Source organism: Carassius auratus, chromosome 30, assembly GCF_003368295.1.
Source record: "Carassius auratus strain Wakin chromosome 30, ASM336829v1, whole genome shotgun sequence".
NCBI lineage: Eukaryota > Metazoa > Chordata > Actinopteri > Cypriniformes > Cyprinidae > Carassius > Carassius auratus.
In genome coordinates, this window is record NC_039272.1 from 15,872,219 (window position 1) to 15,889,884 (window position 17,666).

The window sequence follows — 17,666 nt, forward strand, 5'->3', positions numbered from 1 at the left end:
TTTTTACAAATATTCCACGAAGATTTGAAGGCCCAAAATATAAAGAATTACACAAAAGTCATTTAAAACACATTAAATGAACTTTAGCATGTGACACTGGAGGACAGTTCTGGAAAACTGTGCACTAATGTAAACTGAATTTTGAAAGAAAAAAAAAATTCATTAAGTTAGCCTATATTATTATCTATGAATAAAATGGTGCTCTGTGTATTTTGATAATTGCAACTATGAGATATAACATGTTGTTAACTAACTGTATCAATTTTACTGTACATTTCTGCTATATGGACATAGTCACCACAGATAAGCTACTACTAAATATAAAGTAGAAACTTAAAAATATAAGTTACAATTTTGTGTAAAGCTGCTTTGCAATGATTTGTATTGTGAAAAGCACTATACAAATAAACTTGAATTGAACTGAATATGAACAATCAACTATCAGTCATACAAATGTAAATTTAGTCATCAAACATTTGTCAATAGGATATTAAGTAAATACCATGTTCCATGATGATATTTAGTAAATTACCTACCATGAAACACCAAACCTTAATTTATGAATAGTAATATGCATTGCTAAGAACTTCATTTGGACAACTTTAAAGGAGATCTTCTCAATGTTTAGATTTTAACAATAAACCTAACATCAATGCTCATTTATTCAGCGCTCAGATGATGTATAAATCTCAGTTTTCAAAAAACTGACGCTTATGGGTGGTTTTGTGGTCCAGGGTCACATTTATGAACTGTTGAGATGAATCTGAGACACCCTGTTATAAATTATAGCACAAAGATGATGATGATTGACCCTGAAAGACATCCGCTTCCATCAAGTTTTCAATAACGAACTAGTAATAATGAATACACTATTAGCAACAAACATGTAATAATTAATAGACAAAGGACAAATGGTAACAACATAAAACCTTGGTAAAACTTTACTTAAAGTCTTTATTTATAATGCATTATAAAGGATTATTGATGGGTATAATGCATTATAATTATTCATTATGTGCATTGTAATGCAAGCTTGCTGTAAATAATTATAACTGAATAAAGTGGTAGGGTTTTACCAAAATCTCTGTATTACACCACTCGGTATTATTTCACAAAAAAACTAGGATGTTACAGAGGAAAGCTGCAGCCGGATGTCTGGTTATTCTAGTGTGCCTAAATACATTAGATCAAGATCATTTTCAAAACAGATTTTAAAATGCTAAACACAAAAATGAATGAAAAAGAAGCAGGTGGAAGTTCAAAGGTCTCATTATCCTGCTTAAAACCCTTTCAACAGCGGATTATTAAACTTCAATCAAGTCAACCAGTTTCCGTCAAGCCCGGTGGTGATGTGTAATGAGAATTCAACAGCGAGGAGCCGTAGTTTGATCTGGGAGAGATGGCTTCACTTTCTCTCAGTGTGTGAGTGTCTGCTTGTTAAAGATAGAAGATGTGAAGGAACGCAGCTGTGAGAGAGTGAGAGCGAGCATCTGCTTGAAGTCCTTGTGGCTATATGTGTGTGGTTCTAGATTAGCGTGATGATCACTGTGGTTTCATTCAGTCCTGCTAACAAGTGTCAACCACCTGTATGCTCAAGCAGAGGAACATAAAAAAAGATGCTCAAATATACCAACAAACACACACAGGTCTAATAAGACAACATTTACTTATCTGTTTTTTACTCACCAATTACATGTCAGATGTTTTTTGGTTTAGGACTGTTTACACTGCATACATGTGCATCAAACAGGGCTGCTATTATAATTATCATAATAAAGAACTGTTAAAGGTCAAATTAATTCATTAAACTTAATTAAATTTCATTAAAAGTATTTGGCAAAAACATGAAAACATTTTTTTTTTAAATATACATTATAATTTATCTATTTGCTTGTTTGTTTGTTTTGCGTTAACCACAAAGTATTTGAGAAAATATGGCACAAAATTATTTTTAAATATTCATTTTTTTATATATAAAATATGATTATATTTTCACTATTAAAATAAAAATATTCTAAATTAAAATTGAATTAAACATTTTTCTTTTAGTTTATTTTATCATGGTGCCATGTTGAGAAAATGAATTCATTAAACTTCATTAAAATTATTTGACAAAAATATGACTAAATGATTTTTCATATACATTTAAATATGCATGATTATAATTTATTTACTATGAAGTATTTGACAAAACATGGCACACAATTATTTTTAAATACACATTTTAGAATTTTAAATATGATTATATTAATTTATTCCACTATTTAAATAGAAAACTCCAACATTTAAATAAACATTTTTTTTTTTTTTACTATGGTGCCACATCAAGAAAGACTGTACCATGGTAAAGAGTGACTAATTAGTAAAAAAAAAAAAAAACCTTTTAAACCTGAATACATTTCTGCTTCACTGCTGTGCAAAGTTTTACTTTGACTTTAATAAAAATAAAAATAAAAAGTCCTTCACCAGAGGTCGTGTTTTTCAGTCAGAGATGTCAAACAGCAATTTATTTCATTTATCCTTAGATGCTGATAAAAAGGTGTCTGCTGTTGAATGACTTTCGTTGTCTAAACAAATAAAACGTTATCTTTTGTTAGGTAAAAAAGTCTCTTTTGATAGAAGCATCTGCATACATTTAATTTTTTATTTCAAATTTAAACAAAATTACAACCAGTGTCATGAAGTAATCTCTTAAGAACAGTGCAATAAGACAAGAAGATAAGACAAGACAACACACACACACACACACACACACACACACACACACACCAACACCTTGAGCTGAACATGTGTTTCCATTAGACCTGGCAGTCCTCTCTGACACCATGATTGACAGCAACCTTCCCAGCGCTCATACAGGACAATCGCCTTGCTTTGCTGTTCCCATAGCAACCACATCTCAGACCTGCTGAGAATTCAGCCAGTCTTAGAATACTCGCTTACAGAAGAAAGACCAACTATCACTGCACAAACACACACACACGGGTCAGAAAACACACTTCCTGAGCTGAGGGCTGGGACACAATGTTTCAAGGTTTTCCTGTAGAGGACATTCCTGAGTGAGAGTGAAGTTACGGAACATGCCTCATGATCGAACACAAATAACTCCATAAAACACCACTCCATTAAGAACTGAAACGCACTGTTACATGCTGACAAACTGGATTACTGTACTCATAAATATAAAGTCCAAACCATGGAAAATATCCTCACAAATTTATTGACACGTTTTAATGAGTTACAAGATCCTTTCAGTGTGATCTTCATCATTTTAAATCATCATTTTACAGTATGTTCTCTGTCTGGAAAAAAATAAATAGAAAATTGGATCAAAAATACAGTGAAACAAGTAATATTATGAAATATAATACAATTTGGAATAACTAAATAAATATTTAATTCATTATTGTATATTTATTTTATAGTGTCAGTCACATTATAAATGTCTTTTGATGAATTGAATGTATCCTTGCTAAACAAAAGCATTAATTTCTATTATTTTAAAACAACAACAACAGCACTCATCCCAAACTTTTAAAAAGGTAGTCTGTACATGATTAGGAGTAAGAAATAAGCAAACATAAGAACTCTCACAGTTTGCTGTACTCACTTTGCAGTAGCAACTTTATGTATAACATATGGTATGATTTTTGGTATTGTATGAATGTTTCATTTATAATAGCCCATAATTTATATGTCAAATATATGTTTTTTTTTAGTTCCTAATCAACTTATACAACAGTGGTCTTGGACAAAACACTGACACCTGTAGGTGTGAAGGCTACGTCACAGAAAAGCAAAAGTTACTTCATAGAATAATTGTGATTTGTTTGGTCTGCAACTGGACAGTAGCCCAACAACAGTAGAATTATTGAGATGAGTGGCACATTATCATGTGATCTCAGCACTTCAGCAAATATGAGGGCCACCCTTAAAACAACCATATGAATGGGTTTTGTATGCAATGGGTGTGTTGTTCCTTTTTTTCTAATCAAACACTCTCTCCATCCACTCCTAAAGCTCACTGCGCTTGAATGACTTCACTGCCATGCAAAGAGTGCACACATACGCAAAAAGAGATGAACACCTATCAGTTCTTTGAAAATGGTAGAGTAAAACATTATACTATAAATCAGTTCATCTGTCAGATGGCCCCTTTTCTTCATTTTCTCTGACTTTATATCTTTTGGGTAGTTGTATGTGTAATGACCATTTGTTATGCAATGCAGTGCAGAGGATTAAACAATTCAACAGTAGTAGTGCATAATGAGTAAAAGAGTCAGAGATGAAGCGAGGCAGCACATTATGAGCTCGATCTGTTCTCTACAGGGGTCTGCGGTATGTCAGACAACTCATGATTGAAGCAAATCCAATTAACAAACCACTCACCACATGCTTTCTGCCCAAAACAACTTTCAGAACACTAATAACAGGGCCAATCCATCTGGAGCAGGATCTGATTTAGTGGCATCGCTCAGTGCTGAATTGTGATCTCAGTGTCCGCTCATCACTACAGAGTGAACTTGAAACCTTTATATTACTGGCCCAGATCCTTTGAAATACCACTTCCACTAAGGTAAAGAGGAAAGGATACAACTGAAGCTACAACTCTTTCAAGCCAATAGTTACTACAAGATCAACAAACAGAAGTTGAACACACCTAATGCAAATTATCTTTTTTTTTTTTTTGTTGGTTGGTTGGTCAGATTTCAAATGTGAGTGAGAGACAGAGAGTGTGAATGTGTGTGGGAGGCACAGCAAAAAGAATGAGCTGTTTTTGTACATACCTGTAAGGCTGAACAAAACTCAGACAATCCAATACATAAAACACACTTAGAGACCCAACTAAAGCAAGTCACTAACACAACTATGGACTAGTTAAAAATATTTCACTGACTGACCGACTAACACAACATTCAGCTATCATACCATTTTGGCAAAGCTTTCCATTTCCCTGCCTGTTTAATCACGGTTATCTCTGTTGTCCTTTCAGCTCCCTCGTTCTCTCTATTTCCTGTCTTTCTTGCCTTCATCAAGCTCTTTTTTTCCATTTTTTCACTCTCTTCCGTTGTCTGTTTTGACTTTCCAGACTGACCTAGATCTTCTGTTGTAAAGTTTACGCTTGTAACTTTGAGACCCATACATGTACACACCCTATGAAAACTACTGACATTTTTATCAGATAACTTTTTGACATATTGTTTTTTTTAAGTGGTATTTACCCTAGTTTCCATAAATAGATGAAAGGTGACGTTTAATGGAAACTCCAGCAGAATTCCGCCTCAAACCCATCAACATTCCCCACAGCATTCTGTAAAGCAACTGCATTTCCTCGCTTCTCGGAACAGAGTATGATGAACTAATCCATGTTGAGGGTGTAGAAATGAATCATATCAGATTATGTCTCCACATCACAAAACACATTTGATGTGCTTCAACACCTGTCTCTGATTATAAATGTTTTTTTTGTTTTGTTTTTTTTTACTATGAATTGTAAAAAGATTACAGGAAATGATGGAGTGAAGAGGTGGGAATCGGAAAATTCTGGGAGCCGGATTCTGGAACTGGAAGTTACCTATGAGAGCACTGCAGCACATTGTATTAAATCACATCCACCAGTTGCTAAGCTACAATTTTGTAGAGATGTGACAACAATTCTGAGATGACAGGAAACGACTGGGAGAAGAAATGGGAAAAGTTTCCAAAAGTGATGCAAGCCAGATTTAACCTCACATTGTTCACATAGTACCATGGTGCAATGCATCAAATCACATGCACCAACTACTAAGCCAAAGTTGACAGAAATGATGATGAGAAGAGGTATGAATTGAAAAGTAATGTGAGCTGTATTGAACCTCTTATTTCCCACATGAGCATTATGCCCCAATGTAACTTACTAAACCATAGCTCTGTACCATAACCATAGTTGGAGAGGTGCGTACACGTGAAGACAGTTCTCTGATAATGTGGAGTTTTGAACAGATGTTTTTTTTTTTTTTTGCTTTTTGCTTTATAGACCTTGAATGGTTAAATACACACATTGGTATGTGTAAAAGTTCCATCTTTTGCAACTATCCCCATAAACAGTAATTTAGGCCAAAGAGCAGAGAAAGAAAACACATGTGCAACAGTATATTGGATCCGGGGAGCTCTTAAAGTGACAGCAGTCTAAAATTCCTGCTGTCTGTTATTCATGTTAATCAAAAAAGGAAAGAGAAAAATTCCCTCATTACTCTTGACTTTAATGAGAATAAATATATATTTCATTTACACAGTAAAGAACATGCAGTGATTTGATCGATTTGATTATACAATGTACGTAGCATTTCTTTTTTTTTTTTTTGCTACTATTCGTTTTTTTGTGAAATCGACACTGGTGACAAGAATAATGACGTAATTATTGTATATTTTTTGATATCATAAAGACCTTATTTAAAAATAACTATGTCGTGATTTATGATGCCATGAAATAAAATTACTCATATCGTAATATAAGTAGGGTAAACATACGGGCCATTTTTATGGGACATTTCTATATTGCCTAAAATATCCAAGTTTTGGCTGTTTGCACTGTGCAGATCGATCACTGTATGACATTCAGAAGAGTTATAGAGAGCAGAGCAGAGAGCGGTACTTTGGTGTCATGCAATGATCGGTGTGCACAGCGGTGCTTCAAGTCGACCGAAACGAACAAACATTTTTGTTCTTTCTCTGTAGATCCCATCTTCTCATGCTCCACGATTGGTCGATTATGTACAAAACATAATAACTGCATGTTATTGGTCAAACTACTTTGGATGTTTTAGGCAATATAAAAATCCTCCCCAGGACGTACCCTGTATAAATGGCATAAATGGCCACCCTAGACATAAGATTTTGGACATGCTACCAACCCCTAACATCAAATAGCATGCACCTACACAGCAGTAGATAGGAAATGTTGATTAGAGGAGGTGAGAATGGGCTCAAGAAGTGTTGTCTGCCCTGACTCCATTACACAGTGTGTTACAGCTCCAACAATGTGACACAAATTCCCAGTTTTAATCTTGGTCGTATCTAGAATAAGAAATGGTGAAACTTGTCCTTCATCAGCAATACAACATATTCTCCATCATAATCTTCTGACATAACATTCCTGTGAGATAATGCAGAGCAAACATGTGAAAACCACAGCTGCATGCAACTGTCAGTCACTGCTAAGCCCACTAATCATGTTCCCATGCATTCCCTAATCAGATATTAAAAACCATAGCATAGCAAAACGCATAGAGTATGGGAAAAGCTGCTGTTGTACTGTTCCCAGAACAGGTTATTACTCACACAGCTGTGTCAGTGTGCGTGTTTCACAGGTTGTCCATTTAGCAGCTGATACAGTGGTGATGTAATGCTGTATTATCAAAAATGTACAGAGGGGAGGAAGGAAGGGAGAGCTAGACAGAGGACACTGCACAAACACTCACATGCAGCTGGCTGTGCTGGACATAAATACATACACTACAATTTGCTCTCCAGTCCTATAAATGTTCTTCAACATGTCCTTAAAGGGTTAGTTCACCCAAAAATGAAAATTAAGCCATAAATTACTCACCCTAAAGTCATCCTAGGTACATATTAATTTCTTCTTTAAGAAGAATTCAGTTGGAGTTATTTGAAAAATTGTCTTTGATCTTTCAAGCTGTTTGGTGCCACTGAGCGGGTGTTGCACTTCATCAGTCCATGAGAAGTTTAATAAAAAGCTCATCCATTAGCTTTGTGCATGCACCGCTCAGAAGTGACACACCAAGAAACGCAGCAGAGAGATCAAAACAAAACAATGTCACTAATTAGAAGTACAAAATTAGGATTTGTAAAGAAGAATGTCGGAGGATTTCGATATAAGCCATCCTCTGTTTTTCTTTGGTTTTCCTTTGCTCCTGTTAACAAACATTGGTTTTCACGAGACTCACCGGCACATGGATATTTTTCTTACAAAAAATCATCGATTCCCGGAACTGTGTGTGACACATTTAATGGATGTGCTTTTTATTAAACTGCTCATGGACTGATGCAGTGCAACACCCTGGATTCGTATGACTTCAAGGTGAGTAATTTATTGTCTAATTTTAATTTTTGGGTGAACTAACCCTTTAAACAAGGTTATTAAAGTATGAGCGTTTATCCACCCCGTGTGAGGTGTGTGTGTATGTGTAATTGTTTGTTTAATAGGGTTGAGCTCATTGAGGTGCCATGACCTCATAATGTTGCAGTATTTGAATATTCAGATCCAAAGTGCTGCCATCTTCTGTCATGCATGAACTGATAAGCTATCAGTCAGCAGAACCCAAACAAGCACTGCAGATAACAAAGCTCATAATTCTGTTTCTTTTACACTCAATTTGCATGATCCCACCAGTGACGTGCACCTTCACATGAGAATAATAAGTGTGTATGTTTTACTTTTTATTACTCGGCTCTTTGAAATACTGGAGGACAAGATAAACAAGAAATAATAACAATAATAACAAAATTATAATAATAACAATAGTAGGAGTAAGAGTAACAGTTATGTTCCATGCACACATCGACATTTGGGCTGTGCCGATAGAAAATGATAGCCAGAAAAATCGTCTGTGGCTGATACCCTAGATGATATCAAGACGATTATTACTATTATTATTATGCTGATATAATCTCTTTAATATTAGGCCTTATTTGTCCCATCATGTTTCTTTTTACATGTTTTTACAGTGTTGCGCGTTATAACCAATCACACCTGATTCTGTTGAGTTTATGAAGGCACTGGCCAATTAGAGGCATTCAGATGAGTTTTGTTGTTGAATGTGTGCTTGCTGACTGAATTCTGCTCTCATGCAAATTCTCTCATGATAAGCAAAGTGCAGATGTATGTGCAATGTAAGCATAAGAGATTGTTTCACTGATTATAACGGGAGTGATTTTTAAAAATGCATAAATTCCCGGACATCAGTGATGATTTTTGATAATGTAAATGCTATTTAATTGTTTTCTGTTTCTGCTGAATAACTGAGGAGATGTATGCTTTATAATTAGTAGCTTACAATTAGGGAAGCACTGAAATGAAAATTCTTGGCCAAAGCTGAACATAATGAAACAGTGGCCCGAAGGCCGAATACTGAACTCGGTTTTTCGCATTTTTTCCCTCATGTAAGCCTATTTTGACATTTTTGTCACCATTGCATGAAATAGTTAAAATGTGCTTTTTACTGTTTTGTCCTGTTTTTAGGATCCTTGCTGCCTATAGGAGGGTCAGAGAGCTCTCGGAATTCAACAAAACTATCTTAATTTTTGTTCTGAAGATGAATGAAGGTCTTACATGTTTGGAACGACATGAGGGACTTTTCATTTTTGGGTGAACTATTCTTTTAAATACAAATTCAATAATATATATAAAAACACATCCATATGCTACCTGACTAAAAAGATATAGTTCATAGATTATTCTAACAAACAGTAAGGCTGCTTCTAGCCATACCATGGAGATCTCACAAGCTGACTATAGGACAGGATGACACTGGAACATATCACCCAACACTAATAAACCTTGCAATATTATCCATTATTTAACATGAATAAGCACAGAACTGTAAACAAGGACTGATCTTTTAACATACAGCTTGATAGTTAAGTAGATCCACACCCAACAAAACATGCAAAACCTTCTATGACAATCATCCCACAGGAAAATTCCTGATTCTCTCATCGTCAAACAGAAATCTTGATAAAGTAAAACCCACGTGTCACTGAACAGAAAATATCATTATCATATCATTATCATTCAAGCAAGACATCTATCCTAAATTTTAGAACCTCTCTTATGTCACTGCTTCTGTTTTCAAAAAACCTTTTACTTTAAAAGTTTACCACAAGTGATGTCACCTTGAGCCTGCCAAGTCCCCAAAACAGCTGTGCCGTTACAAAGCCCCATCGCAAAGCACCTCATCAACTACACGAATCGATTCTCTCAGTGACTGAATTAAGATCTCAATCGACCCCCTGTGTAATGAGCCTAGATAGCCATGAGAGTTTAAAGAAGCCATTCTCAGCCGTCACATCTGAAATTACTCAGCGTGTGTGTAAGAGAGAGAGAGAAAGCTTGTTGGGCCACACTGAAGTACTGGACTTCCTGCTTGACTGGTTTGGAAAATTGTGTGAGTAAGAGCTCATTTGGAGTGTCAGGTTCAATACTCGTGGCTGGTCACCTGTTTTGTTGTGAAACTGTAAAGTTAAGGCTGATAATATCCACTTCTCCACAAACAGGCGCTCACTCCACCCTCTCACGTGAGGGCTCATTAACTAACTTTATGGCTTCTGTGATTTTATCCGGTGATACTTAGGTGTTACAACTAACACAAAACTGACAGAGTGGCTCCAATTATTCAAGATCAGATAGAAATAAACATAATATTCAGAAATTATATGTAAAAAGAAAACATTTTGCATTAAATACAACTTGATTTTGTACTGAACGTCAAAACAGCCACAGTCCACAGACATGGGGCCACCATGATCTCTCCATGTTGATGTTGATTTATACAATATTTCTATGAAACTGAAGTTAACACTTTACATCACATCTCAGTACTATGTCTTCGTTATGAATAAATAAATTTGTCAAATTTGATATTATATAAAAAATGTGAATGGCAAATACTTTTTAATGATATATAAAAACAGACACCCACCTTCTTTCATAAATTTAATCTACAAAAAAAATCCCACTGCTAATGCAAAGAATCACACTTTCGACAACCAACAAACTGTGATTAGACAGTATCGGAGCATCACTCACATTTTTTTCCTCATTAATACACACACACACACACACACACACACACACACACACACACACACACAACAAAACAACATTCGAACAGAAACACATTAATAGCAACTCTAAAATGGTTCATAGTTAAAAAGGAAGTGTTTGTATTCAGTTTTTTAGATCTAAAAAATGTGCAAATTAAAGTGAGTTATATTTCTTTATATTAAAGTTCATTCATTCATTCATTCAATGATGTTCTTATTCAGAATTAAAAAAAAACTTTTCTAAAAAGTGAAGTACCCAGAAGAGTGCTGCCATAAACAATGCTGTAATAACCATGTTTATGGCAGTTGCACTCTAAAAGACGGGCTGTTATGATGTTTTACTACTGTGGCAGCAACAGAAATCTCACACACCAACTAAACATACTGCAGGCAAGTGTGACAAATGTAACTGTTATGGGAAATACTGATTTACTGATATATTTATATACACTGCACCATTAGCAACACATAAAACTATTTTAAAGGGAGATAGGGAATATTTCAGAAACAATGTAGTAAAGTTAGAACAAGATGTTTACCCCTATTGTTTGTGGCTCTGCTTCTGCTCCTGGAGCGACTGCGCTGTCTCTGTAGCCTCGTTCTACCCAGGAGTCTGTAGTAATATCCTGGTTTCCCAGAACCTTTGCGTGTAACACCTGACATAGCTCCTAGCATGCTCCTGTCACACACACGCCTCGCATACACACGCTCAGTCAACAGAACTTTAAAGATCCCTTCTGTGCATAAACTCCACAGTTGTGCAGTGACATCCAAAGTATCAGAGGAAATCCATTCCAGTACTCAAGTCTGGGAAAAGTCCAACTGTAGGAGGGAAAGTTAGCTTCTTTTTCTTTCTTTCTTTCTTTCTTTCTTTCTCTCTCTCTCTCTGTTGCTTTATTTCTCACTAAGAGGTGGAAAGCTCAAAAGGCTCTTCAGTGCCACATGTGCTCTCTCTCTCTCTCTAACACACACTCTGTCTCTAAGTAGTGGGAAGGCAGAGGTATGCCATTGAAGACAGAGAGAGAGCCAGAAGAAAAAGTTTGTATGAAGAGTTTGTGTGAAAACCAGGACTGGATCAGGAGAAGGTGGAACATAAGAACTTGTCAAGAATATTTCTCAGTCACATTTAAATTGAGCTGATGTAATCATTCCTGACACTGTAATACAATTATTGTTTATTTAAATAATCAAATTCAAAGCAGTAAATACATACTTCCATGAAATGTAAAGGCAAGTTTTAAAAAGAAATAATTTCTGCTCACAAAGCCTGCACTTATTTGATAACAAAATACAGTAGATTTTAAAATATTACATTTAAAATAACTGTAACTTTAACATAATTTACTCCTGTGATAGCAATGCTGAATTTTCCGCATCATTACTTTAGGCTTCTGTGTCACATGATCCATCAGAAAACATTCTAATATGCTGATTTGCTGCTTAAGAAACATTTATTAAGCAGGTTAATATTTGTGAGGAAACCATGATAAATTTAAACTTCATCAATGAAATCATTTTGTTCGGGAATGAGAAATGCTGTAAGGTTTGGACTTCTGCTTTAAAACAATTCCCTCTCTCTTTTCTTTTCAGACCTATTCTATTTCCCTACAAATTAGAATTTATATTCAAATTAGATCCCATTATTGATGATGAGCTTCGAGGTGAATATAAAGCCTGCCATTATAATTCCTATTCATCTAAATGGCACCTGCCTACAGAAGCATGCGATCTGAAATCTCTTCATTTATGAGTTGTGATGGCACAGACAGCAGACAGGCAGTGAAAATATACAGAAATGTCATGCTTTTAAGAGCCCTAAAACACCCACTGGTAAAACGGCTACTATTAGAGTAGTTGCTTGGGGAGAAAAACAACATTCCATCTAGTATATTTTTCAGCTTGGATGGTAAAGCTACAGTATGGCATCTACCAGCAGGGGCTAACAGGGCCATGGTTTTCAGCCAAACCTTGTCCCCTTGCGTGATATAGAGGTACAAAAAGGACACTTTACCTCTAAATTATATGCACAATTAACCTTTGCATCGTTCCACAGATTTTTGAGATGAGCCATTTGAATCATATTGAATTCATATAACACACACAAATAACATCAAAGGCCACTCAAACATATGGAGAACACTTGTTGGCTCAAAACAATTCCAGGATTTTCTGAAAATGCAACTGCCTTGCAACCACAATCAACAAACCAGTTCAGTCCCTCAACTAAGGAATTTTGAAAAACCAGTCCAGGTGCTAAGCGAAAGCAAATGTGTCTGTGAGATAAAAGAATTGGCCAGAGCCTGGAGGTTTGAAACCGGTCCAGATGATATCCCGGATTGGTGCCAATAACTATGTGTTGTCTTCTAACAAAAATGGACAGTGAGTCCTACTATAAGCTGGCATGGCTGAATGGATTCCATTAAACAGTTTGTGTCAAGGATCAATGCAAGACCGACACAAATTAAAACACTGCAGTCCCAATCAAGGCTCTATTCCAGTCTTAAAGAAAATCCAGTCCAGGTTTTAGATGTGAATCTTCATAAGGGGCCTGGGCTAGCTTCTCTACACATGGTTCTCACCAGCCAATCAGGAGCCAGGACTGAGGGTGTGGGTCAAGCAGCTGGAATACAGCAGAACAGATGGACACAAAGACACATGCACACTTATTTGCAAGGGATTTACTAGCAACAATTAGAGATTATGACTAAAAAATTGTTAAATTAAACAAGTTATTGAGAGGTTACATATGGAGTGACATCACAGTAGGTGTGTACAAGAGGTGGTACACCAAAAATTTTAATTCTGTCGTCATGTAATCACCCTCATGTCATTCCAAACCTGTATGGTTAGGTTTTTAAAGACAGAAGGGTGAATAAGTAATGGTGCCATTTTCATTTTTAGGTGAACTATCCCTTTAACATTTCTGGGGAAGGAAAATATCAGGGTCTCAGTATCTGCAAAAACACACGTCGCACCACCTGTTGGGGCATCTGTGTGAGTATCAAGCCTCTTTCATTGAAGCTCGATACACAGAAATTCAACTCCATTCAATTTGCCTATTGTTATCCATTCAGCCTCTCTGCTTTGAAATGCTTCCCTGCCCAACCCCTTCTGTTTGACTCCCGTAACTCCTCAGGTGACAACAAGCCCAGTGGCATAAAGCAGTCAAACTGAGAATCACACTAAATGACTTCAATTCAGCCCTTGTTGAGTCTGAGCATCAGGATTATGGCCGGATATTCCCCCCTTGTGTCCCTATAGGCGTTCTGAAAATATGTAGCACTTTCACAACACCACACATAGGTCCACTGTTCTTTGCTTGAACAGTAAACACAAGCTGTTTGCTTGAGGTCACACATGGGGGCAAAATCAGAATCGAGGTCATTTCCTGTTCTCATGACTTTGCTAGACTTAGACACTTGGGACTGTTGGGATTTCATTTACCACAGTTTAAGATTGTCTGCATGAGTATGAGCAGGAGTGAAAAGTGATGGACACTGAAGTACTTTCTAAGGATTGTATCTCTTGCATGCTCAATCTTGCCCTTCCAGATGCCATAACTGGAATAACACACACACACACACACACACAGAGAAAGAGAGAGAGATAAGTACAACATGTCTAGAATGTGCTATCTGACAGACTCCGGGAGAACTTTCTTAAAGGGATAGTTAGGTCAAAAAGGGAAATCATTTCATTATTAACAAATATTTTATTTTGTTAGTGGGATACAAGTAGGATTTGTTTTCATGCAGGTTTTCACAGAACAAAAGGTCACCGTGACCACATATGTTATGTTACATTTCTAATTTATCAAAAGATTTCTATTTTAAATAAATGGTGTTCTTATGAAACAACCCTAAAAAAAATGCATCATGGTTTTTACAAAAATATATAGGAGTGTTAACTGTTTTTAACACTTATAAGAAAATCATTCGCACCAAATCAGCATATTTAATGAGTTCTGAAGGATCATGTGAAACTGAGGAATAATTAATGGCTGTTGAAAATTCAGCTTTGCCATCAACAGACTTAATTTTATTTTTAAATGTATGTTAACATAGAAAAGCATTGTTTTACATTGTAATAATATGACACAATAATGATGTTGTAATGTATTATTGATCAAATTAATATAGTCTTGGTGAGCATAAGAGACTTCTTCCAGAAAGAAAAAAATCATACTGACCCAAAATCTTAATTGCTCACTGGAGCTGAAGATTATCAGTGAATTATAGTGACGTAAATGTCACTTATTATTATTATTCTGAGTTTCTTGGTGAGTGTCAGACTTTATTGGTGTAAGTGTGTTTTATACTATGCAGGACTCAACAAACTTCTGATCCTGTTTCTTTTCACTGAAGGTCAATGGCAATCTTTTCTTTTTATGTGCCTTTATTGTCCTTGTGTGCGTGTTTGAGGAAGGGGATTTTGTTCAGAAAAGCAAGCATAAAGTTTTTGATTAGGGACTTAGTTATCTGACCTTGTAAATGAAGAGTATCAAAAGATCTACCTCACCAAAGAAAAAGAAAAGACAAGCAGAATGAGAGCAGACGGAGAGAAGACAAATCTGTGCTGAAAAAGATTTGCCATTTATCTTTCTATTGACAGTCTGTTTCAGCCACACACACCCGAACAAAAGCTGCAGAAGGAACAAAAGGGCATAACATCACCAAAAGATCCAAAGTAGGACGTATTGGGATAAAGAAGAAAAAAGAAACTTCAAACTTTAGAGTGACAATTTTAAGTGCTATTATGGCTCAATATAACTGAAAAATTATACAATCTTTCTTCAGTGTTCATATTCACTCTTTTAATGTTTAAGTAAAAAAAAAATTACAAATAGACTAATCACAACTAAAAGAAATCACCTTGTTGGTCTGTATTAAAGGGATAGTTCACTTTGACTTTGGCATAACAAAGAAAGTTGAGGATAAGCAAATTTTAAAATAATTTTCACTTGAATTTGTTGCCTTAAAGGCAATGTTTGTACTTATATATAGTATTTTTGGCATTTTTCTTTTTTAAATTCTAGGTATTTGACTGTACACATTCCCTCACATGCAGATATGAATGTTAAGAAATCACAGCTGCACACACAAACACATATCGCGACAGGCGGAGAACACATGAAAGACGCAAAATGAGTAGAGGGGAAGTTCAAAGAGAGAAACAAGGGGGCAATGAGAGGGTGAGAGGTTGAAAGAGTGGGGAGTGCTGTAAGAGCATTCCTCTGCTCACCCCACTCCATAATGAAAAACAGCACACACTCTGCTGACAACTTCAAGAGCGCCCGTTTAACTAACACACACTGCAAATAGCCTGAAACTGTGTCCTTCCACACACCGTGTTATTTAACTGCTGCAGGGGAAAGAACAAAGGTAGAAGAGGGCTAGTGAAGAGGTATGGATAAGATATAACTCATGTGGTCTTCAAAGAGTGTGAAAGAAAGGGAATCGGGAAAATGGAGAGAAAGAAGCCAGATGTATGTGTCTACTTAAACTGACTCCTAATGGCTTCCTGTGTGTGCTGCAGTGTGTGGCCATACTGCCCAGAGAAAGACCAGCTTACATCAGCACGAAGATACAGTACAGTACATGCTAGTCCAAACTGGTTAACATAGTCATGCACAGGTCAACATTGCTGGTTGTATCTAAAATACAATGCTAGCGAGCAGCAGCAATGGTTGTAACTCAGTACCACAACTACTCATTACCAACCCTCAAACATATCCGCTGACATTATTAGATCTAAATGAAAACATGATTCATTAGCCTTTCAAATAATGAGAATGCCCTTACAAGTATAATCATTCCTCTATCCATCCATGCAGGCATTGGGATTGAGTTTGTGTACTAAATAGACATTTGCGTGTTCTTCTTGTCTTATTTTCTATATTAAATCATTGGAGAAGTTTTTGGCAAATTCTACACTGTGCACACAGCGCCATCTTCTGGAGACGAAAAAAACTTTGTTTAACCCAAGGAACACATGCAAAGCAGGTATGCACACTCATTCTATTGCTCTAAACCCAACTCTTTCATTTTATTGTTAGGCTTATGTTATCATGTAAACCAGAACAATACATTATAGGTTCGAATATCTAAAGATTTAGCTCATTCACTCATATACAGAAACCATGATTTGGAATGAGTGGAGATGAAAAATAAGGCGAAATATTATCAAAAGCAATCCAGAGGCGGATCTGATGCAACTGCTGACTGAACAGTATGTTAATGTCAACATCTGAGCAGGTTATGATGATCAACTATACCTGTACTATTGTTATATACACATTATTAATTCAGCAAGGATACATTAAATGAATCATAAGTAACAGTAAAGACTGCATGTATATTGTTACAAATGACTAATGCTGTTCTTTTTTTTATTCAAATTTTATATATATATATATATATATATATATATATATATATATATATTTTTTTTTTTTTAACTGTATTATGGTTTCCACAAAAAGCAGAAAATCTGTTTTCAACATTGATACCAATAAGGAATTAATAATAACCATTTGAATGATCCCTGAAGGACTCTCTCAGAAGACTGGAATAATGGCTGATGACAGTTCAGCATGACAGGAATAAAGTTCATTTTAGAAATGAATTAAAACAGAAAACAGACAAACTAACAATAACATTTTAGAATTTTACAGTTTTATTGCATAAGATAAGATAAGATAAGAAGCACTTTATTCGCCAAATGCATCAGCAGATACACAGGAATTTGATATGGCCATCAGTAACACACAAACTCAACACACAAACATATATGCGTATAGCTGCAAAAGCATGCCTAAAACAATCCATCAAATAATAAAATAG

General features: G+C 35.7%; 1 protein-coding gene across 4 annotated transcripts in view; it reads right to left on the reverse strand.

Annotated features, from left to right (window-relative positions):
* The window catches only part of LOC113049392 (disabled homolog 2-interacting protein-like), a 116,683-nt gene that overhangs the window by 62,503 nt on the left and 36,514 nt on the right, over positions 1–17,666 (reverse strand). The window contains exon 1 of one of the 4 annotated variants that reach the window (XM_026211702.1): positions 11,364–11,833. The exons of the other annotated variants lie outside the window; for them this stretch is intronic. Coding sequence (XP_026067487.1) covers positions 11,364–11,499 — 136 coding nt within the window. The 5' untranslated portion in view covers positions 11,500–11,833. Of the gene's footprint in view, positions 1–11,363; positions 11,834–17,666 lie in introns of those variants that run through there. 4 annotated transcript variants of the gene reach the window in all.